The sequence below is a fragment of the Podarcis erhardii genome (assembly GCF_964252035.2).
Source record: "Podarcis erhardii genome assembly, chromosome: 1".
NCBI lineage: Eukaryota > Metazoa > Chordata > Lepidosauria > Squamata > Lacertidae > Podarcis > Podarcis erhardii.
Genome location: NC_138497.1, coordinates 50,840,010 through 50,867,998, shown reverse-complemented (window position 1 = coordinate 50,867,998; position 27,989 = coordinate 50,840,010). Strand labels below are relative to the sequence as shown.

At 41.6% G+C, this 27,989-nt stretch overlaps 1 protein-coding gene across 4 annotated transcripts; it reads left to right on the top strand.

Annotated features, from left to right (window-relative positions):
• Window positions 1–5,031: 5,031 nt before the first annotated feature.
• On the top strand, window positions 5,032–27,702 carry DDB2 (damage specific DNA binding protein 2). 4 transcript variants are annotated; one of them, XM_081856014.1, is made up of 11 exons: window positions 5,032–5,055; window positions 8,098–8,284; window positions 12,292–12,422; window positions 13,948–14,139; window positions 17,774–17,940; window positions 19,362–19,461; window positions 19,935–20,112; window positions 21,376–21,521; window positions 22,394–22,558; window positions 24,145–24,190; window positions 26,812–27,702. In XM_081856014.1, the coding sequence occupies exons 2-11, from the start codon at window positions 8,110–8,112 to the stop codon at window positions 27,060–27,062; spliced, it is 1,551 nt and encodes a 516-aa protein (XP_081712140.1). In that variant the 5' UTR covers window positions 5,032–5,055; window positions 8,098–8,109; the 3' UTR covers window positions 27,063–27,702. The 4 variants fall into 4 exon arrangements, with proteins under 4 accessions (XP_081712140.1, XP_081712141.1, XP_081712138.1 ...); XM_081856015.1 differs by lacking the exons at window positions 5,032–5,055; window positions 17,774–17,940 and adding exons at window positions 5,447–5,690; window positions 15,386–15,531; XM_081856012.1 differs by lacking the exon at window positions 5,032–5,055 and adding an exon at window positions 5,451–5,690.
• The last annotated feature ends 287 nt before the right edge of the window (window positions 27,703–27,989 follow it).

The following is a 27,989-nucleotide window of genomic DNA, read 5'->3' as shown; positions in this document are numbered from 1 at the left end:
AAAACATTAATTTCCGCCTTGCTCTGGAGCAGGAGTGGTAACCTTTGACCCTCCAGCTCTTTCCGAACTAGAACTCTCATCGGCCCTAGCAAGCATGGCCAGGGATGATGGAAATTGATAAAAATCCTTTGTCTTTTAAACCCCCTAAAACTAAATTCTGTTGATCTCTCACAATAATCCATGCAGTATGCTAACAGTAGTGGATTTTTCACCTTCATTTCCTTGGAAAGAGATTCTGCTGTGACAGACTTATATGCAAACTTTGTCCTCATAATTACTATTACAGGACCTAATAATGCCACCCACAACATGCAGGGTTCATTCACATGCTCATCTTCCAATGTGATTTACTGCATCACCAGCCAGTGATGCCCTTGGGCATTCAACATAGGACAAACAGGCCAGTCTCTATGTAGCCATGGAACAAATGAAGTTCAAAGGGAGACTTGCTGAATTACAATAGATCAAGAATTTCAATGCTATCACTTGTGGATTGAACCAAGCCAAAGGATTTTTAGCACATTATATGTATTAATTGGCTTACCAATGCTAGGATGTCTGTGCCATCAAGAATTGTTTTGTGAATTATTGCTGTTAAGTATGCAATTTTCAATGTCTGTACTTTTCTGCATTTCATTTCCCTCTGACCTCACTTTTTACAATACCCTTCCCCCCAAAAGAGTGTATATATACTTACAACTCAGAATAAAACTTCATGCATATGATGAAAATGGACTGTAGTGCACAAAGGCTTACGTCATAAGAAATGTGTTTGTCTTTAAGGTGCCAGAAGACACTTCACTGGTTTTTCCACAAAAGACAGATAACATGGCCAGGTATCTGGGTGTTGTTGTTGTTGTTTTTGTTCTTTTCCAAACACATAACTCTCTTAATATTTAATGAGTCAGTTCAATTTTTCATCTTTCATAAATATTTACACTGAATCCTGAAGTTGAAATAAGGACACTTGAAATGGAACATACAGGGTGAGTCTTTTAAAAGAGGCCCCATGGAACATGTGTACTCTGTATCCACGGGGCCTCTTTTAAAGGACTCACCCTGTACAACAAAATGTTGCCTTGTATCTGCAGACTGACAGGAATGCTTCTGTCCTTCCAGCCACTGCTGGAAGAGAAGATGTGTAATGCTGTTCAGAGCTTGCAGGAAGGGACAGAGAAAAAAGATAAAAGTCTTAAGACGCTATTTCCCCCCCCCCAACCTGTCTGCCTGAAACCTTTTCCCATGCTATTTATAATGCTCAAAGGTCTCAGGTTCAGCACTGACATCCAGCTCTGAACCTAAACACATTATTGATACATAAAGGTAAAGCTTCCAAAGAGTGTGAAAATAAAATATTTCTTCCTTCCTGAAACTTCCCATACAGAGTGCGGGTTAGCAGCTTTGAACTCCATGGAACACAGCCTCAGCTTCCTAATTCCTATCTCCAGGATACTGTGCATCAGGACCAGGGAACATGCAGCTCTACAGATGCTGGACTCCATCTTAATAATAATCCCTAACAATTGGTCATGCTAGCTGGGACTGATAGGAGTTCCAACAATGTATAGAAGATCTCAGGCCAAATAAGTCTTCTTGCTCAATTTCCCTTCTCCCCCGTACCAAACTGACACCCTCAACAGTTGTTCTCAGTATTTTGTAAGGCCTAGGAACAGATTAGCACAGGTCCTTATCAGCCTGCTTGGTTATTTATTTATTTACACGCTGTTATACTTCCGCATAGCTGGGGGAGTTTGCTTTGGATGTAGGATCCACTATCTTCTCTGTGGGTGGCATCCATTTGCTTCAAAACCGATAAAAACAGGGCCACCCAGGTTCAGTGCACCAGGTCTTTCATTATATGTTTCCACTTTATTATACTCCGCTTTTCCTCCAAGCATCTCAGAGTGGCTTACACAGGATTCCCAGGTGGTTTCCCATCAAAGTACTGCTCAGGGCAAGATCCTTCCCCCTTCAGTACAGCTGCTCGGCTGTAATATTCTGTCTACAGACAATTGTCTATATTAAAATCCATCTTAAAAAAACCAAACCCACAACCACTTTGGGAGTTAGCAGAGATGTGCCAAGTGTGCTTGCTCAGAAAGGTTAGTTCCTGGTCTTCTGGTATGCAAAACCGAGGCAATGGTTGTGTTGAATTACCTGTACAAGGAAGGGTGGCAGCCACTGGGATTCATGGAACAAGGGAGGCAGTGGCCCTGATCCAACTAAAGTGTGTTGCAGACACCGATGATCAGCTAATTGTTGGCACAGGGGAAATCCCTTCCTAGCACAGCACAGAATATCACACAGGCCCCCTCCCTGCTGAACCTCTGGTGACTACTCCAGACTTTTTTTTATCCCAGCATGCATTTTAAATTTATTATAGTTTCAAATTATGTATTGCTTCTCTTGTATTTCTGTAAACTGCCTAGAGGCTATTGCAGTTAAGTGGTATGCCAATTATTAAAATAAATAAATGGATGGATTAATGAAATAGAATGAATGAAATAGACCTGTGCACAGGGCTTCCCCACTCTCACCTACCAGCTGATTGTTGGCAGCAGACAAGTGTTGTGCACACTTCACATGAAAAGTGACATGTAGTGATTATTAGGTGGGTGGATGCACCTGTCAAACTTGGCTGGGGGGTGGGGGTGGGCAAGGGGAGATGGCCTGCTGGCCAGATCCAGACCCCTGTTCTAATGCTACATCCACTTGTAGCATTATTTTTAACATAATTATGAGGCTGCAGTTCTGTGCACATTTACTTGGAAGTAAGTCGCATTGAACAAAGTGAGACTTCTTTTTCAATATGATATTTATTGTATTTTTTAATATAAAATAAAAAGGAATAATACAAATATTAGAAAGTATGAAAAAAGACTGTTGTCTAAAGAAAAGAAAATCAGTGAGACTTCTGGGTAAGTGTGCATCAGCTTAAGTTTGAAGGAACATACAGTACGTTTTATGCTTTCAAATATGAAGCAAATGCAAATTAGTATGACAAAAATCCCAATTAGTCCATGGCAAAGCATTCCCTTTAGCTGTTGGTTTATATATCCTTCTCAAGCCGGTGAAGTAACTGATGTCTCAGGGTTTATGAATAGGATGTAAAAGGAAACATCTATATATTTTTTTCACAATTTGCTTTTACTGAATAACCATTGACAATGGATGGGAATCCATAGGTCTCTGAAAAGAAGACAATGAGAGCAATGAATAATCCAGAACAGCAGCATAGACTATTCTAGAAAATGTAGCTTGTAAACTGCATCCAATGTGTGCCTTTTAATTTACTCAAATGAGGTTTGACTGTGGATGCAATTAGAGCTGAAATAATGAATTGATTAATTTGGCTTTTTAATCAATTGCAGCATCAATAATAGATTAAAATATGCCTGATGCAATTTGCATTTGATTGTTCTTTCCCTCTCTCATTTGGCAGCTCTTGATTGCTCTTTCCTTCCTGGCAGAATATTGCCATTTGTCCATCATTTTGCTTTCCTAATAATGAATCTTTGCTGGAAGTCCTTTTCCTTTTGACATTGACAGAGTGCATGAAAGATTGCTGCTAATTTAAAATTATTATACATGTAAAAAAATAATCCTAGGTGACTTCCGCATGTTTTAAGGTACAGAATGAAATAAAACTTAATTTTAATGAGCTACCTAACTATGTGTGCCTAGGATCCCTGGCCACACATAAAAAGTTTGTATACATATGCAGGGAGTGTACAGATGGTTTGGTGAATGTATACAGGCCAGAAAGAGGGTTTCAGGCTGATTTCCCTGCCTAATGTACAAGGAGGGCACATGATTTAGTTAGTGGTGAATGTATACAGGCCAGAAAGAGGGTTTCAGGCTGATTTCCCTGCCTAATGTACAAGGAGGGCACATGATTTAGTTAGTGGTGAATGTATACAGGCCAGAAAGAGGGTTTCAGGCTGATTTCCCTGCCTAATGTACAAGGAGGGCACATGATTTAGTTAGGAAAGGGCTGCCAGCAACACAATCTCATAGTACAACAGCCACCTAAGAGAAGCATAGAAAAGCTTCCATCTTCATGAGAATCAGAGTACTGAGCTACATAATCAGAAACATTTGATGCAATTCTTAACTTGACCATATAGCTTCAGACTGTAGGATGAGGAATCACGTTTGAGTGGTTCCTGCCTAAAATCTGTAATGTTATTTATTTAATAAAAAAAATTATACCTTGATTGTAAGAAAAAAATACACCTTCAAAATTGTTTATAAAAAGAACAAAACAATGGAATTACCAGTAAAAACAGTTAAAAATAGCTATTTAAAACATTGCAAAAACAGTAAGCAGCAACTGTTGTATTTGAGATACCATTCTTGTCACACCTTCCTAACATGCCTTCCCCCCCCCCCCCGCCATGCATGGTGTTTCTTAAATGGGGAAACATTCATATATGAATCCATGCTGGCTTGGAGCTTTCCAGCTTTTTATGCGCTACTGCACCATGTCCACGAGTGTCGTCCAGTAGGAGCTGGAATAAACAATGTCACAAATGTAGCACACTATATTCATGGATTTCATTCCCTTTTGGGGATTTATCTCCCAACCTCCACTTTCCCACTAGCTGTTTCCAAGTGCCGGGGTGCCAACTTGAATAAAATATTGGGGGGGGGGCCCCTAGGTAAGCCCCACCTGCATAATCAATCACATGACACAGTGCACTCACACCATTTGAATGGCAATGCCCATCAATTTTTTTGGGGGGGGGAGGGGGCGAAGACCCCCTCGGCCCCTAGGAGCTGGCTCCTATGCTAACTGCTTCCGGGGCTTGAGTATGGTGAACCTGTTTATGCACTTGAGCTGCCAGTGGTTATGGCTGTGGCACTCTGCACACGCTCAGATAACTTATTTCTCCTCCCCGCCCCAGGATGCTTCCCGGAGGCACTTAAAAGAAGCAACCACCCTCCTATAGCTCTCTTTCTACGATTTAAAGAACGAATAAATCAGGTGTCAGGGCCAAATTCTGGTGCAACCAGGGCCGGATTAAGGTTTAATGAGGCCCAAAGCTACTGAAGGTAATAGGGCCCCTTTATATGTCCCGCTGTCCTTTGTCAACAACAAATTGCAAATTGTCGCTGTTTTTTTGTGTTGAATATATGCTATATGGTAATTTATGGACCTAATAGGTATCTAAAGCCATCTGCACATAACCAATAGGAGCCTATACAACACAAAACACTGTTGCTGTATATAGGTTTTATTTGTTTTCTATCTTGGAAATGTACGCCCAGGTTTTTTTCCTTCAATTTTTTTTTTGGGGGGGGCTCCAAGAGAGTGGGGCCCTAAGCTAGAGCTTGTTTAGGTTACACGTAAACGTAAGGCCGCGGGGAGAGCTCTTTCTCGGTGCAGCTGCAGACCATTTCGTGGCGCCTCCTTCCGGCGAGAGGAAAGAGAAAGCGCCCAGCCGAGGGAGGCTGCCTGCTCGCCTGCCAGCCACACGGTTCCCACTCCGAAGCCACGCCGGAACCCGACTAATTTCCCGCGTAAAGCTCTTCTCGGCTCCCTCCTTCCTCCCTCCCTCTACACTCCCCCCCCCCATCAGGTTATGAAACCGGCGAGGAGGCGGCTCCTTCTTCCCGCGCCTTTTGGCCATCCACTCCTCAGCCGGGGCGGCCTCGTTAGCAAGGAGCGTGCGGTCAAGGGAGTTCAGGTGAGGGGGCGCCCTTGGCTACCGCTTCCCCTTTGCACCCCTTGTAACTTGTGGCGGAGGCTCCCGCGCTCGGGAGGCGCTTTCCCCCCTCGGAGGATACAAAGCCCTCCCCTTCGCTTGCATTCCCTGCTTCTTGCTATCCGATGCCAAGGACCTCCTTCTTTGCTTCAGGCACCGCCTTGCTGCCCCCGACCTTATTTCAAAGTCCCCTCACGCTTGAAAGGCGGTGGGCTTTTTTCTTTTTGGTCCAGGGCGGGGAGGGCGGGCGGTTCTACTTAGGCAGCCTTGTACTATTTGGCCCGCCTCTGGTATGCTAATAATATTGAACTTACATAAAACTGAAAGTTGTTTCACGTGCTGTATTTGAGGAAGAGAGAGAGAGAGGAGGAGGAGCCCCCCTGCAGCATTTGCTTATACGGTGGTTTCTTGAATTTTTTCCTTCCGGGGATTTCTGATCATTGCACTTAGCAATTCTCCAGACTGGTGGAAATATTTTATGTGTTAAGATCAGTGGTGTAGTATTTCAGGGTTGCAGGGGTCAAAGACCCGTTTTGTTTTTTTCCTGCAGGAAGGTTCCTGTCTCCAGCGTCCTAGAGCTGCCCAGTCATCATGAAAGGGGAGCTTTTTAGCCGCTGAATAATGCCCCAAAGTATCATCATCATAATTGTTATTATTAAGGACACAGACAACACAAGGTGTTAAACAGGGATTTTGTTCTGAGGGTCTCATAATCAAATGCACGCCACCGCAACTCCTTGTACTTATCTATTTTGATAATAAACGTGGTAAAATAAATTGCTTTGTCATTAAATATCATATGGCCATTAGGAAACTATTATAAATTTATTTGGAAAGAGCAGGAAGTGGCATAATTTGTCTAGCAACCATTGGCTACATTTGCTTACAGTGCCTTTTGAATACAGGTTGACCCAGGACCACTAACAGATGGGTAAAAGGGCTAGGATTTGGAGGCCCAAAGACCAGCAGAAAACCCCCTCCCAATTTTTCACTTTCATTTTTTATAAAAAAGTAAATCACTTGGCCATTTCTGAAGAAAGGGCACAAAACATGGAGGTAGCTTCAATGCTTTGGCACTCCGCAGACAGCACCATTGTTAAGGACTGTCCCTAAGCAATCAGACGAATGAATGTTGACCTCCTCCTCCCCACTTGGGACTTGGGAGAAGCCCCTCAGAGCAGCAGGGGGAAAAACAGGAGAAGCTGGATTGAGGATACTGGAGTATGTTTGTCAAAGTGCTTTTGCTATTTTACATTATTTCACCCCCAGGCATGTTGCCTTTACAGAATAATATATAGTCAGTTCGTTTTGGTATGTTTTATTCAGAATTAAATGAGGTTTTATTCCTGCTGAGAATAATTGATATGAACGCAGTCCCACCCCACTCTGATTTTTCATCTCCCCCTGCTTACAACCACTACCGGTCTGCTTCTCATTACTGGGCTGTTGTTTATTTATCCTAGCATTTGGCATCTGAGATGTGTGTGTGTTTCAAGTTACCAACCTTTTCCTGTGACTATTTGACCTGTTTTTAACACTGAATTTTAAATTGTTGTAACCCACTCTGGGAGCTGTTGATGAAGGGCACGTAATAAATTTAATAATAATTTAAAAAATAATAATAATTGTGAAATGCAACTGTAGAATAATTAAACACCTTATGACTGCTTCAAGTTAAAATATCTATAGACTGTACACAAGAATATTATTTTATTGAGGTCGATTGCATAGTTTAACTCTGCGCTGCATAATGAAGTACTTATCTGTTCCGAATCTGTCTTGTCTGGATTAAGCTTCAGTCTGTTTTGCCCTCACCCAGTCAGTTACTAACATCTGATGCTTCAGAGATTGAACAACTTCAATTATGGCAATTTCATGGCAATTCTTCGTTTTCTGATATTCGTTGCTCTTATCCTCTTAAGATCAAGGGAAGGGAGAAGAATACCTATACAGTACTAAGCGAGCAATCCTTAGTTTCTGGGAAGAAATGAAACAGGGGGTTGTTGGATACTGCAGAAAGGAAAGTCAGTGTGGTGTAGTGGTTAAGAGCGGTGGACTCATAATCTGGTGAACCGGGTTCGCTTCCCTGCTCCTCCACATGCAGCTGCTGGGTGACCTTGGGCTAGTCACACTTCCTCAGAACCTCCTCAGAACTTTTGCATGCTATCTGGAGTTCCATGATGGAAGAAAACTGGGATATAAATGTAAAAAGAGAATTCATAATAATAAAGTATTGGTGAGGATTTATGAAATGGTGGGGCTTGAAATCTCATGTTACATTTTGCTGTTTACTTCCATTTTAAGCTACTTTAAAAATGTATGCTACTTTTCTTAAGAATCTAAAGAGTTCTTCTATGACTATATCCCCCACTCTGTTGGTCTTTCTCAGTGATTTACCAGAATGGCCCCTGGGAAGCAGTCAAGGGACAAGAAACTACAAAAGTCTCCTGAGTGTCCATCAGAAAAAGAGGCAAAAACAACTGGGAAAAGGAAGCGAGACACCAGAGAGCTGGAAAATGAGCCATATGCAAATAAATTTCTTGTGAAAAAAGCCCCCAAGATTCTGGAAAAAATGGGTAAGGCCTTAAAACATACATTTCTTATATGTGTCTATGTAATGCTAATGCAATTTGATTCTGTTGATATTGTTTGTTCTGATAGTTGCTATTGCTAACAGACCATGGGTACATGTAATTTGATCTCTTCATATTTAATCTTTCCCCCTGTCATTTTTCCTGCAAGCCTTTTGCTCCTCTCTAGGCCAAAACAGTAATAATGAAATCAGCTCTAAATGCAGCTTGTTTTGGTGGTTTGCCTCTTAACTAACAAAGTTAATTTAATCCCCACATAGTAAAATTGGGAGATTTTTAAAAGTATGCTTTGTACAGCAATGTGAAGCAGAAATCAAATTCTTTGTCGCTTCATGTGGGGCTGCTCAGTTGTAACACTTTTTGAGTTAATGTTCTGGTAATTATTTAATTTGGTCCTGCAAACTTCATTATATTTCAGATATATGCATGTTTTACAATTGCATTCCTGCTATTTGGAATTTACCACTGGGCCCTGAGTCATGTGTGCTCCAGGGTCAGAGAAATGAATGGTGCTTCAGTGCTGGAAGGAGAAGCTGTTCCTTTCCATACAACAATGAATGAATGGTTTACACTCCCTTGCCTTATTTGAACTAGTAATGCATTGATGTGAACACAAAGACAAGCACAGGAACATTTGGTCAACTTTCCTTGAGACTTATTTATCCCATTCAGCAGTCCAGTATATTTTGCCTTTCCAATTTATCTGGTAAAAGCACTTTAATCTATCTTTTCCATATCTCCCTTTATGGACCTATTTTAACACTTCACTTAGTTTTTGTTTGAATGTTATTTTACGAGTATTGTTCAAAAAACTGCGCTGGCTTTAAAAAGAGGATGAAGCTTTGTACAACCCGAAAAACGTTAGAAAATAAAGCCTCTTAAAGAAATAATCTTCATGATATAAGCAGGTCCAAATATAACTCTCTGTGTTAAAAGTCTTTTGACATTAGAAGTCTCTCAATAGTGCAGATAAGGCTAGAAGTGTAAAAGCATTGGACATATACATGTTCAAAATTGGGCTGTACTGCTCTCACTAGATTCTTTAGGAAACAGGATTAGGGTTAAGGCAATACTGACAGGAGCACAAGCAGAAGTGGTATCCAAGGTTATGGTCCAAGTAATCAGGGCCTAAAACAAGAAGTCTAGTGAGAGGCAAGTTCGGGATAGTCTGAGGTCATCTTCAAGTTTAATCCATGGGCAGACAAAGGCATGGCAGGTGACAGGTCTGAGGTCAGGCTTAGGCTAGTCAGTCAGCCAAATCTGTCACATTTCTGGTACAAAGGCATTGTTCCAGCAGTTCTTCCAGCCAAATATGAGGGGGTTTTTGAGCTGGAAGTGCTGGACTCCCACCCTGAATCCAGATGACTCCTATCAGCTGCCTTCATCCAGAAGTCTCATTGGCCCCTATGGAGTGCTTGTCTGCACTCAGGCCCTTCTAATGAGGTGAATCTTGTCTAGCATTTGAGGTACCATCTCTCCTCCAGGCTCAGGACTTGTGCACACGCACCCTAGAGGCTGAACTCACTTGTGGTGTGGATGGCCTCACCTCAGCCTGAGTTTGATCCCAGGCTTGTCGTAGTGCTGGGGAGTACAGGTTGTCCTCTGATGAGGAGTCTCCCAGCTGCGGAATGACAGAAACCCAATACTGTATGTGGCAATAATGAGACTGCATCTTTTGAAATCTGGGTCTGCCCCATTCATGTGGTGGAAAGGGCCAGTAGAGTGTGGAATGTTTAAACCCTTTTCAGGCACTCTCATGCTCCATGTTTAAAGCAGAGCTTTCCAGACTTTTCATGTTGGTGACACACTTTTTAGACATGCATCAATTTGCAACACAGCAATTCAGTTTTACTAGGAAACCAGAGGTTAAACTACCCCCTTTCCAGCCCCAGGAAGAGCGCAGGAAGTGTTCGCGTGACATACCTACACACTGCAGCTGACACGCTACGGTGTCACGGCACATAGTTTGGAAATCTCTCATTTAAAGTAAGACTGACTATAAGAAAAGTACTTGCCAGGGATGGGGGAGCACTCAACACCTCTGTTTGTGCCCCCTTTTAGTAGCAGCCCCACTGCTTTGCATATGAATGGAGAAGATCTATATTTTAAACAGCAGGTAAGCTGCTGTGACATAGAGATTTACCAGGCCAGTTAAAATCTATGGGGAGTTTTGCTGATATTAGAATGGGGGTTGCATCCTTAATATTCTCTCCTTTTGGTTGACTAAGGAAGCACTTTTGTTTTATTATGGACCCTTCCTTGCAAAAATACATGTTTCAAGAGTTTCATTTGATCTGCTTCTACCTCATGATGAGGACTGTTGTCTGACTCCTAAGAAATTGCAATCTGCCTTATTCCTTTGCTTTGGGGGTGATTAGACATGTTGCAGTCAGATTCTGTGTTGCTGTAGATGTCTCTGGTGATTAAACAGAAAACACAGAACCAATGTTCGAAAACAAATCCCAAGCTGAGTTGCTCAGCAAAATTCTCCCTGGACAACAGTGTTTTTAGACTTTTCCATGAAGAGTCAGCAGGTTTGTTTGTTGAGAACAGCCTGCCAATAGCTCTGCACATTTTCTGTAGACTACAGAACAAACCTGGAATATTCTGTTTCTGCAGGAACTCCGGGGGGCTTGGCTGGGGTTTATGTTCTCATGCATTTGGAAGTATCTGGAATATTGTGCTTTAATAATAATAATAATAATAATAATAATAATAATAATAATTTATTATTTGTACCCCGCCCATCTGGCTGGGTTTCCCCCGCCACTCTGGGCGGCTTTTATCCTAAACTGGGCCAATACTTATTTTCTTCCACTGTGCTTTAAGAATGATGTCTCCAGCTATCTTACTTTTTAGCTCATTTTTAACCTGGTAGAGCTATACTGACTGCTAACCTATTTCAGTTCAGAAAGGGGGCAAAATACAGCCTCTGTGGTTTTTCCAGGCCTGTTGCAGCCATTGTTATTTCCTTGCATAGTCTTCTCACTACCCCGTTTTTTTTGCTTAACACCCAGCCAGCTGAAGAGTTTGAGTAGCTCAGAAACTTGAACCACTCAATATTATACGCCTACCTGACCAGTGGTTGCCCATGTTTGCTGCCCCTAATCTAGTGTAAAGTAAAGGTAAAGGCACCCCTGTCCATTAGGTCCAGTTGCAGATGACTCTGGGGTTGCGGCGCTCATCTCACTCTATAGGCCGAGGGAGCCGGCGTTTTTCCACGGACAGCTTCCAGGTCCTGTGGCCAGCATGACTAAGCCGCTTCTGGCGAATCAGAGCAGCGCACGGAAACGCCATTTACCTTCCCGCCAGAGCGGTACCTATTGATCTACTTGCACTTTGAATTGCTTTCGAACTGCTAGGTTGGCAGGAGCTGGGACTCAACAATGGGAGCACACCCTGTTGCGGGGATTTGAACCACTGACTTTCCGATTGGCAAGCCCTAGGCTCTATGGTTTAGACCTCAGTGCCACCCGCTGTGTAGTGGTTCCCAAAGTCTGCTGCTCCTAATCTAGTGTAGTGAGAGTTAGCCTGCAATGCTATTCATACTTAACCTGAGAATAAGCCTCATTGAACTCAGTGGAGTACTTTGCATGTAGTAGTTTAGCATTAAATGTGTAAGAAGCTGGAATGAGTCCAACCCAAACTTGGGCTTGTATACTTCCTACCTCCTTCAACATGTCCAGCAAGAGACTTCAGCAGTGTTTTATTTTGATTTCACAGAATCCTGGCTTGTTATTACAATTTAACCAGAGATTGCAGTTTAAAATAGGCTCTGGTTAATTTAACAAGCCAGCCTTATAACTCATGATTTGAAGTGGCTTGTTTTGAAAACTGACTAGAATTTGTTTTAAAGTATGTTTTTTGTTTCGTTGCACCTGGCTCCAGTTTGGGGTATGTGTCCATTTTTATTTTATTTTTTAAAAACCTGAAATCTGTCCTAAATGAGCATGTAAGTAGGTAGTAATATAACTTTTGCTGTTGTCTGGCAGGAGAAGCTTTCCATGGATCCATGGTCAGAAAAACAGGGGTGTTCTTCCATCAGCGAGAAACACAGAAGAACATTGTCCATTATCTACATCAGAATATGCTGGGTGGTGCTATTGGGACACAGCTCAGAAAGGTAGGTGTTTTTCCTTACAAACTGGCTGAACACCTGAATTTCCTGCAGTTTCTATTTCTATCTAAATGCATACTCTGCATAGTAGTGTGGAGGAGAAAAGAGTTACAGTTCTGTTATTATTGACTGTTTGACCCATGTTTATGTTCCCTCCTCTATACTATAGTATGCATAATACAGCCATGTGTAGATTTTTCCTTTTTAAAAATCCACCTGACTGCATGACACTCTGGTTGCATTTGCACATAATGCTAAATGATGGTTTAGCTAGAATGAGCTTGAGAAAGACTGACTCTCCATCCACCTCCTCCTGTGCAATTGGGAGAGGGATACGGGCAGAGTGTACTTCCACTTTTAAACTATATTGGCTTAGCATTATTTTTGAACCAGGAATCCTGGTTTAAAACAAAACTCTAGTAAGTTTCATAACAAGTCAACTCGAAACCATGGATTATGAAGCTGGCCTGTTTTGATAGGCTAACTGGAGTTTCTATAAAAACAACATCCTTGGTTCAATTGTAACTAAGCTGAGGTTCTTTAAAAGCTAAAGTAAATTCTGCTGATTTAGCCATGCAGGAGGAGGCAAGGAGAAGGGGGAGTGTGTGACTGTAGTGCTTTGTTCAGGCTCATAGCATTAAGGTTATGATGAGAGGCAACGCTAAACTATGGCTATCTACAAACTTTTCCTTTCCTCCACCACATCAAATGTAAAACTTTAATTCTGGAAATACATAGTACCATTTCTTTTCACTCTTGCCCCTGTATGGACAGGATAATAATTTCTCATTGTTGTGTTGCTCATCTTCTCACCATATTCCTTTTCCCCTTATCATTTCTGGAGAAAACCAGCTGGGGAGGGGAACAATTTAAAGTAGAAAAACGAGCAGGTAAAGAGTTCCACAGCTCCTCTTGTTTTACCTCTATGAAGCTTGCATTATCTAGATGCAGAAATGCATGTTGACAACATTATGACATCAGCTGATTGACAGCTGATTGACTCACCTATCAAAGTTAGCCTGCAGGGTGTGGGGAGATGAAGATCTGGCCAAAAAGCTTCCTGATCCACACCTGATCTAGAGGGTGTTTTCTGTTAAAAAAGAAAATTAGAGGGAAAATACATATGGATGCATGTAGTGTAATACAGTGGTACCTCGGGTTACATACGCTTCAGGTTACATACGCTTCAGGTTACAGATTCTGCTAACCCAGAAATATTACCTCGGGTTAAGAACTTTGCTTCAGGATGAGAACAGAAATCATGCTCTGGTGGCGCAGCGGCAGCAGGAGGCCCCATTAGCTAAAGTGGTGTTTCAGGTTAAGAACAGTTTCAGGTTAAGAACGGACCTCCGGAACGAATTAAGTACTTAACCCGAGGTGCCACTGTATGGTCCACAGTTGAACCTGTTAGCAGTATAGTTGGAAGAGTAGCACAGACTTGAGTATATGGGAATTGCAGGGCTTATCTCTCTCTCTCTCTCTCTCTCTCTCTCTCTCTCTCTCTCTCTCTCTCTCATTGTCTTTGTAACAGTGTCTTCAGGTGCCCTTTGTACGTTCCCTCTATTCGTACCGCCTGTTCCGCACAGCAAGTCCCTTTGACAGGAGGGTCACATGCTTGGAATGGCACCCAACGCACCCCAGCACAGTTGCTGTGGGCTCCAAAGGTGGAGACATCATCCTTTGGGACTATGAAATGCTTAATAAAAGCTGCTTCATAAAAGGGGTAAGTCATTGTGAAGTTCGAATGCAGTGTCTATGCAAGCTCTGTGTTAGAGCGGTATGTAGATTAATGATGAAGGCTTCTAGTTAGAACTCTATTGCACCGGAGAAATCTGTGTTGTAATTTCCCAGCTTTCTATTCAAGGGAATGATCTGGCTACACATTTGAGTTAGATAATTTTTACTCTAAAATAGAAAATACATACGTATTTGGAGAGGTTTTTTATTTGTTTTAACTCTTTACTTCAGCTTCATGCTTTGTTAGATGTGAAAGTACTTCATTGAGTTGAAGGAATGAGGTCCCTGCAAATGAAATAATATTTTTCATCGGCCTTGCTTTGAATTGTTAATAATGCCTTGGCAAAATACACTTGTGTTTATCTGTGGAGTGAACTTCATCTTTTTTAAAGGTTGAGCACACCCAGAGGAAAAAAATAGCTTCCTTGAGAATTCCAAGTCTTCTCCAAGGATACTGAGCTGCTATGATTTGAATATCTGTCTGTATTCAAGCAAATATTTTAAAAATAATATCGTCTTAGCCATTCCAAAGAAAAGCTCACAAAAGCATAAGACTAATACTCTGAGCAGAAACATGACATTAGACTTTCATTTGCACCTTTATCAAACAAAAATAAGGGGGAGTATTATGGCAACAATGAATATGGAAGTTTCAGAGTTCCCAAGCTGTTGTTTATCATCCAGAACAGCTTTCCAGGCATCACCTCCATGTTGCATTTTATCCTCCCAAATCCTCACAAGAAGGTAATAATTCAGCCCCCAAATTGAGCTCCTGAAACTCTTCATATATAGTACCCCCTCCCTCCATTGGGACATTACTTGCCTGCAGTCTTATCCTTTATCCTTTTTCCCTACTCCCACCGCTAGTACCCTTAGGTTCAGTCCTTTAGCAACTGTTCATAGAACAACCCATTTTTGTAAAGAGGTGGAGTAGGTGACTTTCAACAGTTTAGTTCATGGTGGCAACTCTGAGAAGAAGCTGAGCCAAACCACTCAAGATGTAGATGGTGCCAGGAGTTCTGCAGGCTTGCTCTTCAACATGGCAGTTATTTAACACAAATGGTATTGGCCAGAGGGAACTTCTCCCCTATGAGGATATTTGTTCAGCTCGGCTAATGCCACATAAAGATGAATGCTGCCTTGTACTGGTGTTAGATGAGATAACAAGAGGGACTTTCCTTCTTCCTCATCTCTGAGTGGCTTTCTGTTTTTATTCATCCCATTCATTATAGATGAGAACTGGAGGGGCCATCACAGGAATGAAGTTTAACCCTTTTAACCCTAGTGAGCTGTACACATCATCAGTTGCTGGAACTACTGCCCTGCAGGATTTTAATGGAAATACAATTCGAGTCTTCACCAGTACCGACAACTGGGAGTAAGATGTGATAAAAGTTTTCCCCTCCTCTCACTGCTTCTAGTATTAGAAGGCAACAAAACAGAGGAAGTGGTGTAATTTCGGCATGGGTCGGCCCTCACCCTGTTCTTACCAGAGTTATTCACTCAGAATGTGAATGATTTGCTCTTCTTGAATCGCTACTATTTTCTTTGATCATGTACTTTATCTTTTAGCCCCCTGAAACTGGGCCTTTAGGCAGGTTACATAAGTAAAAAAACCATGTGGAGGAAAACAGTGTACAATTTGATATCGCTATGGAAAACATAGTGAATCATTTTGCAGAAGCCTATCTCTTTGCCTAAAGGGTTCTTTCTCATTTGGCAGAGATATATTTCCCAAATGATATATTTCCCAAATGCATCAGATTGAATTTATTGCCTTACTTGTGCATGATCTGTCTGTAAATGTGACGTATACCCAAGCAATAGCAAACATACTGTAATGAATAGATAGATAAAGAGCCATAACAGAACAAATTAGTGTTGGAAATGTGGTAGGAGATTGGTAGTTTGGGAACTCCCCTGTGCACGTGACAAAGGAGTGGAAATTATTTTATTGTGTTCCTAAGCTTGTTTTGAATTATATTTACAAATGAAACACACACATTCAGTATTATAACTTAACATTTATTCTGGGCACCAGTGTTTAGGATTATGAGCAAACACAAAAAAGAGCCTTGTAGCACCTTTAAGTTATTAAGAGGTGCATCTGATGAAGTGGGCTCTTCACAAACATTCTTGCCACAATAAGTCCAACTGTGTTGCCAGCTGCAAATAAGTGATGCTGTTAACAGAGATCTCTGTAGGCTGCTTTTCATTTTGACACTTGAGGAAAGCCTTCAATGACAATAGACTGAGATACATTAGGATTTCTTTTCTTCTTCTTTTTTCATCCTTATTTTGTCAGCATCTTGTGATACCATATCCCTTGTTTTTGGGTTCATTTTGAATGCTTACCAGCTTCACATTTTTTGTTCTTAAGCTATCTTAGGATCTCTTGAAACTTCATTGAGCACTTTATTTGACGTTACTTTGTCCTGATACTGATATTAACACCAGCTTTGGGAAGAATGTGTGAATAAACTTTTATCTGTGTCGACCTGAATGTAGGTTTGGTTGCATGAGTGTTTTATTTTCCTCCCAATTCAGGCATCAGGAACCTGATTCTCACAGTAGTTATCTCAAGCATATATCAGAAGCAAAACAGACACATGCTTGGATATCCTCATGTAATATTTTTATACCCCTCCACAGATGGAGGTCCTTGTGTAAAGGAATAAATGTGACATAAATTTTTGGGTGAAGTCTTCACATTTTGATGCAGCAAAGCGAAGATTGATGGAATTAGATTAGCTTTCCTCTACGCTATGGAATCTCCAGAAGCTCCAATGGTTGTTGAGAAGTAAAATAAACAATGCACTGGATGCAGCTGCAGAGAAGTTGTGAACAAATACCTTCTAAGAAATATATAATGGACAATTTCAGTGCTGAGGTTCAATAGGATGGAATAGTGTTCCAATTTATTCTTGGTTTTTCAATGGTGTGGAGGGACATCAAGTTGCAGTTGCCACATTCACATCCTTTAGTTGGAAGAAGAGGAACCTTAATGTAGCTGAAGGGAACTTTTTAATATGTGGGAAGTTGCCTGGCTTTATCATAAAGGTGCAGAACTTATTTGCGTTTTCTATACACAGTTGGGAATATTTAGTACTATACTTGTTTAAAGACGGAGGGTGTGTGTCGTGACTTGAGACATAATGTTATATGTTGTCCTCAGAATTATCCTAGCTCTGCAAAGTTCTTTGTTTGCTCTGTGTTTAAATAGGTACTGGAAGTGTTGAAGAATGTAAGAGTAGAAAGTCAATATTAATAGTTCCGCAAGAAGGAGCTTGATAAACCAGTCTACTAGCACACAGATGGCTTAATGTTTCTCTCTTAGGTTTTTTTTTTAAAATTGCTTGGTGCTTTTGAAGAGGATATTGTATAGCTTCTCAACATTTTTGAAGTGGAACTTCTGAAAGAAATTTGCATGCAGCATCTGAGAAGTTAACTAGTTCAGAGCTAGTACTGTACAAGGTGCAATGTTCAGTATTAAGTAGGTAGGTGTGAATTCACCTAGAGCCGGAACTCAGTGCATCTCTGCCAGGTTGTGCTGACTGCCTATTCCCATCCTTCCGCAGTAACTTAGGCATATTCCTCTCCTCTTCCCATCTGTGTTCCAGAAAGGCCCAGGAGACTCTCTTGGAGGCATGAAATTCAGCCCATTTGAGTCGGCAAATCTTTATGTGGCTTCAGGGGATGGCACCCTTAGTCTACAGCACCTTGAGGGCCGACCAGCGCAAGTGATCTCCCGCACCCCAGTCTGTGACCATGAATTCCATGATGTTTGGTGAGGAGTGAGAAGGGCAGTGTCGTTGTTCAGCTCATAAATTTCCTTTACCCTTCCTTTGAATGTGCCAGGACAGATTATTAGCATTTGCTTGGGCTGTTTCCCCGGGCCTACTGGAGGCAATACGTTTCTGATCATGTGGATTGGAATATGATTACAGTTGTGCATAATAGCAAATGGAAGCGGTTCGGCTTTTTCGTGGGCATGAGCACTTGAGTAGTGTTTTGCTTGATGGAGTGTTGAGTAGGATCCTGGAAATCCCTCTTTCCTTGGGTGCATAGCATACCCTGTATAGCACACCTGACACGTAGAGAAGGCAAACAACTTTTTCAGTAGGAATTCTACAAACTGCAGCATTCTAACCATGTCACGTATGCTCAAAGAAGAGTGAACAAGACAGGTTCTGGGGTTTTATCTTTACACTGCCTATTGTCCCGAACTCAGCGAGTGTGACTGTGCATCAGAGCCAATAAGGTCTGCTTTCATATAGCAGGCACGTTTATCAGCTGCACGCCTCCCATTAAAACAAAGTAATACAGGAAGGGGAACTATGAAGATATAAATTGCACCTCAGGGAGTTAGTACTGGGAGGTAGCGTGCAATATGCTCAAAGAAAGAGGAACGTATAGAATTCTAATGCTTGTTTAGATCTGGGTTTCTTTTTCAAGCATTCTGGAGGTTCACTGGAAGGCATGTGAAAGATAAGAAGCAATCTCATCTACCACAGAAAGTGTAACTTGGCTCTCACACTTGCAGGGCAAACCCTACCATTGGGCAGAACATGTTGGCAAATGTTTTAGGGCAGTAGTAGAAGCCCCTTGCTCTACTTTCTGAGCCCCTCAACTATTTCCTTATAAGAGCAGTGTGTGCCACAAGGTCTGCCTTCTGCCCCTATTTCCTGCCCCCTAAGCTAGCCTGTTGCTCTGAAGTGTGGTGGACGCTGTCTCACCCCCAGTGCTGAAATAAGAGTCATCTGCCATTCTGCTCAGCTTCTGTATCCATGGAATGGGAGTGTGTGTGTGTGATGGTGGTGAGCCATCTTGACCTATACTTCAGGCAGTGAAGTGTCTTGGGCTAGCTTTGGGTTCCTGTGTTTCACGACTTCCAAACTTATCTACCCCTTTCCCAACACTTAAAATTGGTGTTCATTTCAAATACTTAGAACTGATGCGATACACATTATGAATGTTTTAAAGAGTGTGCTTGGTCTTTCCAAGTGATGCCTGTTGGCTTTGTTACACTACTTGATAAATAATCCCACACTGATCCCACATCAGAATGTCACTAGGGTTCAGCTCAGCTCAGCTGTGATTCCATTATTTATACAAATACTGTTTGTGCATTCTGCTAAGAACAGAGAACCACCTTAGTTATACATGTAGGGGATGAACATTCTGAATTTGTACTTCTTTCTTTTTTAGTTTCTGGTACTGCAGTGTTGATGTATCTGCAACTTGCCGGACTGTGGCGACAGGTGATAATGTGGGCAACGTAGTTCTGCTCAGTACTGAGGGCGAAAAGGTTAGTGTGCCCCTCCTCTTTGCCTTACAGCCTGCTTTGATCAGACATACATAGGTTTTTGGTATTTTTAACATCTGCCTAATGTTGCCCTGACTTAGAATATATATCATGGATGATTTTGGACTCCTATCAGCCCCAACCAACAAGGCCAATGATCAAGGATTATGGGAGTTGTAGTATTACAACATCTGGAGAACCACAGGTTTCCTTTACTGCAGAGATCATATTCCCCAGGAGGAGAACCTGGAAGTTCCTTATTTAGATCAATCTTTGATCTCCGGTAGAGATTTGGAATTGTCTTTATTAGGCTGATTTAGAATACAAGCATATATTCTCCTGTCTTCCACATCATTATTTTTTAATTATTTTTTTTTTTAAAGAGGTTTTACCATCTCCTAGAAAAGTATGTTTGATGTCTAAATCTCTTGCTCTGTAGTTGTAATGCATTTTGGCTTTTGTTTTATCCACCGCAGGTATGGAACCTGAAACTGCACAAAAAGAAAGTGACTCACGTGGAATTCAATTCTCACTGTGATTGGCTCTTAGCTACAGCCTCTGTGGATCAGACAGTAAAGATCTGGGATCTGAGAAACATTAAGGACAAGTCAAGTTCTCTTCATGTACTTCCACATGATAAACCCGTTAATGCAGGTAAGATAGCAAATTGGCTCATGGCTTATACTCTGCCACCTAACCATTCTTGGCTTGTGCGTGTTTCAGCTCAGTGCCACATGCCTTTGTCTTTCCACCTTGCATTCACTGTACCAACTGTTGGCCTTGTAAAGGTCAATGCCAGTCCTGCTACATCACAAGATTGTTTGGATAAAATGAGATACAATCACATTATAAGGTACCCTCAAACCTTGGCATAAGTGGTGAAGGAAATTGGAAGATATGTCGGGGGGGGACGGACGGGACACTAGTCCTATTCATGTCATAGTTTCACATGTCAAAAAGAGGAAATGTGTGTCTATACAGGGTGTGTCTATAGACTTGCTAAAATTTAAATCAAAATTTTAATAGAAATGTTAGCCCCGCAAGATAAAAACAACAACAGAGAATAATGAAGGTTGTAGCTTAGTTATTATTTTCCATGTTAAAAAAAATTGCAACACTTGTATAACATGGATAAAATCTTATTCTTAACGTCTGAATTGTGTTCATAAATAAAGGGTAACAAGAATTGTCTACCATCTCATAAATGCACATCTTTCAGCCAAATTCCAAATCATAGTAATGATTTCCCTATCCTTCAACATAGGAGGTCTTTGATTAGGCCATTTACTTGCAATCAGTATTTTGGCATCTGAAAACAGATTCCAAATAAACTTGAGATGTTCAGGCCACACTATATTTTTCAGATATCCAAGTGAAATATTTAAGATTTATATTAAATGTTACTTCAGAATCACTGAATTCTAAACCAGTCCCCGCCTCCCCAAATTCTGCAATTGTCATTTCACATTTTCAGTCTTGTTTAAAAAGTATCTGGTAAAGCTAAAAGTGAAGTCAGTGTGAATTTATTTAATTAAGTCCAAGGAAACTGAATTTAGAGACACAGATAACCTACTGAAATCAGTGGTACTTAAGGATTTATGCAGATAGTTTGGTTGATTATGGTGGAAATCCAGCATTTTGTTCTCAGATAAGATTGCTTGTTACATTCTAGTTATGTCTGTAACTGGTGCTGTTTAGGACATATTCAAATGTTGCTCTTGTCTGTTTTAGAAGAGACCATCACTCAACAATTACACATTTATTATAATTCTTCTACAGGACTAATAATAATAATAATAAGCATAGTGAGATGGTAATCATAGCTGCAATGTCTATAAATATAATATTTCATTGGTTATTTTGTTATTGGCCACAATACATTTATACATATTCCTGTTTTCTCCCCCTCCTCCCCAGCATATTTCAGCCCAACGGATGGGGCTAAGCTACTGAGTACTGACCAGTACAATGAAATCCGGGTCTATTCCTCTTCTGATTGGTCCAAACCCCAGCATTTGATTTCACATCCCCATCGGCAGTTCCAGCACCTTACACCTATCAAGGTGAAGAAATAGGAGTGTTGACCTGGGAGCATGGCCCATTTGATGCAGAGAGCAGAGAGTTAAGAAGAAAAGCATCCTACAGCTCCTGTATGGAAAATTGCTGGGAGCCTTATGGACAGGCTCTTTCTATATGTATAGATTCAAGTATAGGATATTGAGGAGAGTGGTTCATTCTGCTTCTGGTTATGGATCTATATAAATAAGCATTCCAGTATACAACCTTAGACTGGAATCTACAGTGACAGCAGACCATTATTGATGGCAGGGTTGGGCAGAAGGAATCCTAGGGCAGTGGCACCTAGTTGTAATCAGAACGTCTCCCTAGATTTGTACACAAGTTCCAAGTGGTAGGGTTAGTAAGAACCTATGGAAATTATGTTGCTACATTATAATGCCTTGAAAGGTCTGCAGTTTGTTTGCTCCCATGTGAAGGGTACAAGCTGAATCTGAATGACCCACAGAATGCCAGTACAGTGGTGCCCCACAAGACGAATGCCTCGCAAGACGAAAAACCCGCTAGACGAAAGGGTTTTCCGTTTTTCGAGGAGCTTCGCAAGACGAATTTCCCTATGGGCTTGCATCGCAAGACGAAAACGTCTTGCGAGTCTTTTCCCCTTTCCCCCCCTTTTTCTAAGCCGCTAAGCCGCTAATAGCCGCTAATCCGCTAATAGCGCTAAGCCGCTAATCCGCTAATAGGGATGCTTCGCAAGACGAAAAAACCGCTAGACAAAGAGACTCGCGGAACGGATTATTTTCGTCTTGCGAGGCACCACTGTACTTGATAAGATTGTTGTTGTCATCGTCATCCTAGTCCTCTGTAACACGTATCAGTTTAGCACTGACCTTGCTTAACCACCTCTTCTTTATTTTAGGCGACATGGCATCCTCGCTATGACCTCATTGTGGTGGGTCGTTACCCAGACCCTAGGTTCCCAAGCTACACAGTGGGCGAGTTGAGAACCATTGACATATTTGATGGAAACAGTGGGGAGATGGTTTGCCAGCTGCACGATCCAAATGCATCTGGAATTATCTCGGTAAGTGTAGATAGCATGTCCAAAGAGCTACTGTGCCCCAACCCCAAAAAAGTGGGAGGGTTAGGGAAATAATTATTTATTTTCTTATATGGTGCAACTGATCGATGGGTTTGCTTGTGACAAATGTTTGCCTCCAATACAGGGCTTCTCTTTAAGAATAACTCTCACACAGCTATTTTTTAAGGACAGACATATTCACAGCAGGAATTCACTTGGATGGGGAGAACCTGTGTTGCCACTTTTTGGTAGGACCACTAGTGCCTAATGGAGAGAAATCCTCTGAAACCTGGACTGCCCTATTGTACTGGATGTGGCCAGGGCTTCACACATTTTAGCTTGTCTTGGTAGCCAGCATCTGTGGTTCCCATTATTCTGACCTTCCTCTGTGTCTCACTTCTGACCCCATGTTGCACCTGTGAGATCTTTGGAGGCTTCTTGCTGCTACTGAATCATCCAAAGCATGGTGTAAGGTCAGAGATGAGACCCCTTCCCATTCCGAAGTTTCCTGTACATGTGGGATGACTTAGGTATGGTCAGTCAGTGGAGACTCTTAATCTCAGGGTGGTGGGTTCAAGCCCTACGTTGGGCAAAAGATTCCTGCATTGCAGGGGCTTGGAACAGATGACCCTGGTGGTCCCTTCCAACTCTACAATTCTATGATTGTGTGTCTATGCATTTGATGTGTATCTCTTGACCAGCAAGAAGTGTGAGAGCCGTCAGAGTTTCTACATTGTGTGGAGACCTCAGGGAGGAAGAGGCACCTTCCACTGCAGGGTCAAGGTCATCAGAATCGGTTTTTTGTTGTTGCCACTGATGAATGTGTTTGTGAACTGTAGCAGAGACATTTGTATTTCCTTTTCTTCTTTTAGGTTTTCTTAGCTTTTTTTAAAAAAAAGAGCTGCTGAATTAGCCATTTCCAATGTTGCAAATTCCAGCCTTTCCACTGAATGCCTGGACAGACTACTGTAATAGCCCCACCCTTTCCTCCAGAGGCATGCTTTTCGTTTCCTAAACTCCAGAAATGAGGAGATGCACAGCTGTCTCCAAACTTCAATAAACAAAGTTCATGTCAATTCATTTGGTGTGTGGGCTGAGGGAAAGAATACCTGAGTTGTTTATTTCCACACCAGATGTTCAGAATTGAAATCAAGAGCCCTGGTGTTTTTTTTAAAAAAAATCTATTTTAATTGTGCGCCCATGCAGTTTCTGAGGCAGAGGTTCATTTCCATTCTTGTGGTGGAAGAAATGTTTTATCTCCTGTTGCCAGAGCTGCCTCTTCCTAAGCCAGATTTCATGAGAGCCGCTCACTGAGGCTCCTGGTTAGATCCGTCAGTTAATTTTCTGCAGGAGGCTTTTAAAAATCTTTTTATTCCTTTGCTTCTTGTCACCATATGCATCTCGTGATAACGTAGGTGGGGGATGGCGGAGAGACCTGCTATTCAAAGCTCTGCTGATTTGTGCAAAACTCTTTCCACATCCAGTGCTGGGCATTTCTCTGTCCAGAATGTTCTGGTTTTTTATTTGATTGAAGATGTTAAGTGAACAACCGACACTGTTACAATGCATTATTGTGTTTACATTTGCAGCTCAATAAGTTCAACCCTATGGGAGACACACTGGCTTCTGGAATGGGTGAGTGGTTGGTTTAGTCTTACACATTTGATAATGGACCACTGTTCTCACCAGATAAAAACAATCAGGCACTCTCCAGATAAAAGCATGCTGACAATGGAGTGGGATTTTGTGGCTATACCTATAACACTTTCTAGATGTTCATTTGGGACATTTTTATCCTACCTTTCCTCAACAACTACAAAAGTTGTATTTTAAGACTGTTTACATACACAGAAGAATGGGTGGTACTTTAACAATAAAAGCACAAGAGAGAGTGGTGCTGAACCCATCCCATGCCTTACCTTCCAGCCACCTTCTTGGCTTTGTTACCAGAAGCGAGCCAGAAACAGAGAAAATATGAGGTTGAGGAGAGTTCATCATCACCCCATTCCTGTGGGATCCTCTTGCTGCTAAAGATACCAGTCCCTGCTTAGCATGTGAACGGGCCAGTTTTGTGTATTTCCACATGCAATCTCTTGCTGTCCGTCATACCTACCGTATTTTCCCGTGTATAAGATGCCCCCATGTATAAGACGACCCCTATTTTTTTTAACTCAAAATTAAGAAATTAAGTTGTTTAGCTTTTTGGGGGGGTGGGGGAGGTCACTTCTGCCAGTTGCACACCTGTCTGCCCGCCACTGCTGATCGCTTGCCACAGTCACTGCCGATCGCACACCTCACCGCAGCCGCCAATTGTCTGCCCACTCACAGCCGCCAACAGCCCACCCGCCCACTTGCCATAGCTGCCAATTGCCTACCCGCCTCGCCACAGCCACCGATTGCCTTCCCAATTGCTGCAGCTAATCGCCAGCAGACCTTGCCACAACCACCAATCACCGCTGCCAATCTCCTGCTTGCTGCTGCCATTAATCACCTGTTGCATTCATTATCCATGTATAAGATGACACCCAATTTTTGCCTTTTTTTTTAAGCAAAAAGCATCGTCTTTTACATGAAAAAATACGGTACTTTGACCCTTGACTACTTTGTTCTTTAGCTTAGAAATGATAGGGTGGAACAGTCTATTGAAAGGAGAGTACTGCTGCCATCTATTGGCCTTTTAGGCAGTAATGCAAAAGACAGAAGGCCCAGAATAATTTAACCTTGGCAGTTATATGGATTCTTTAAGTAAATTTACCTAGCACCTGGGACAAATAAACGTTTTAGCAGTACCAGTATACCAGTGCCTTTGTCTGTTACACTACCAGGGATTGTGGACTGAACCTGTACACTTTTGCTAGTTTCCAGCAGTCTGCTTCATATCTTAAGTGGACCCTTCCTTGCTTGGAGGTTATTTGGCAACATAATAAAGGCATGCAAGAGAGCAAGGGACAGGGGAGAAACACCAGGTGATAAGCAAATGGCGTATCAGGATTCCTTGGCGAGAAGAAAGGAGGCGTGGGGGGAGTCTTGGGTGGGAGACTGCAACCTGAGTGACAGGCAGATTGCTGTTAGGAGCAGTAAATCTGCGTGATTAATGGGTTGCAGTTAGTTTTGTTATTTTCTACGATTCAGTTAGGCTATAGCTTCATTGTCTTCTGGTGTTTTTGCAGTACATTTTTAGCTGAGTGCACAGTGTGATTGGTGATGACGACTAGTGACTGAGTGGGAGATATTGTGGGAGTTAGTGTGTGGATTGTGTGTGTGAGCAGGTGGATGTGTGAGAATAGAATGGAATGAGTGATACTGAATGAGCAGCAGATGTATGATTTGAGTAGATGTAAGACAGAATTCGGATGTAATGTGTGTGTGTCATTGAGATGAATGCTGTATATTGTGAGTCAAGGAAGGGGGAAGGGATCATTGACTCTTAAGATGCTTTTATAATTTGCCACTTTGTGTCTGTTTTGGGGGATTTTATTGTATTGTATTTTAATGTTGTTTCTCTGTTTCCTTGTCTGCTCTCTCTCGCTCTTGCTCTCCATATATATACTACATATAATTGCAGGGGCGCATACACACACACACACACAATTTTATAAACCACTAAGAAACTGTCTTAAGTGTTAAAGAGGTTTATAAAGTGTTAAGAGGTGTTTGAAAATATGAAATAAAAAAAATACTCAGGCATAGCTGTCTAACTTAAAGGTACTGTTAAGTGTTGGGAAAGATGAATTACTGATATACCTGATTGTTAGCTACTGCTTTGGATTCTGTTCCTGTAATGAGACTTTGTAGATCTAACATCAAAAGCCAATTGCTCCATTAAACTTTAGTAGCTGAGTATTAAGTGGGTCTGGCAAACAGTGTCTGAGCTCTTGGATGTATTATTATTATTATTATTATTATTATTATCATCATCATCATCATTTAAAATATGTACTTGGGTAACAATAGTACATACAGAGTCTCTGTTTTCAAGTCAGATATTTCTTCATACAGGTCAGTCACATTCAGAGTGAGACATTACAGTTACAGGCAATATGGGTTTGGTGGGAAAGAAAGTGGGAAGAGAGATGGGGGAAAGAGGAGAGATAGTAAAGTTTCATTCTTTTGCATAATATATAAACAAAGCGTTTGTGTCAGCATCATGTGAACAATTACTTTATTTTTGCTGGCAATGGTCAGAGCTCTTAGAATGTACTTTTTACTTTGCTTTCCAAAGCAGAATTCCTACAATTGTCACTTTTTTCTGGCAGGTTTTAATATTCTGGTCTGGAGTCGGGAGGAAATGGTAACCCAGAATCAGGAGTGTCTCATGCAGTCCATGACAGAGCAGGGAATGAGATGCAGAAACTTATCTCGACTGGGGACACAGAACCAAAGACAATCAACCGCAAGCAAGCTTAAAACTAAACTATTTAGTCTTGAATTAGAGAGCACCAAAACAAAGGGCAAAGAGCATAAATTACAAGAGAAGAAGAAGAGCGGAAAATATTCAGAGGACTGATCAGGCAAGCATATGTGGTGTTCATTTAGAGCAAAGCCTGTGCTGGCATGGTAGGCAATGGTGGCTTCAGAGAGAAGCAAGCCCTTACCCTAACCCAGCTTCTCTGGATCATGTTATGTTCCTGGATCACGGATGGTATGTTTCAAAATCCTTTATTAAGAGCAAAGAATGGGTCCACACTCAGTACTCACATGCATTTGGCCCAATTAAAGGAGCACCATATTTGTGCACACTTGCAGATTTTTAACTGTCTGGGACATGGCACAGTGCAGTGAACTGGGCTATGCTGACAGTTCAGTTTGCATTTTCAGAACACACTATTTCCCCTTCCAGTGTATTGAGCAACCTGGGTTTGTCTTCCCATGCCAGTTCAAAATGTGAGAATTTCCCTTCTCAAGGGTTCTTTCCCAGCACTGCTTCCTCAAAACAGATATGTTGTGAGGCAACTGTTAAGCTAGAAGCATTTACTTGATTGATAAACTGCTTGTGGCCTAGGTATAGAAGTACAGACTTCGTGAAGAGGCTGTTTGAGACTAAGGCAGGTGGCTTGGGTTTTATATTGCAGCAGTTGCTATTGGGATTTTGTTTTGTTCACCTCATTTACAAAATTGAGATACATTCAATAAAGTTTTGTATGGAACATTTTTTTTTTTTTTTGGTAATGCCTGAGAAGCTGAACTGCTCCTTAAGAAGAAAAAGAACTAGGACCTAGGCATATCCGAAGACCAGATACAAGGAGCTTTACAAACTTTATCCCAATTAAAATGAAGTTCTGTGAATAGAATGAATTATGCAAGTTTCAGTAACTTCCATAATTTTGCTTTCAAGAACCAGGCCTTTTAGATCCCGCCTCCCCCACCCTCTGGTAAGAGCTATGGAACAAAAGAAGGGGAAATATTGTGGACAATTTAAAGTGTTATTGGGCAG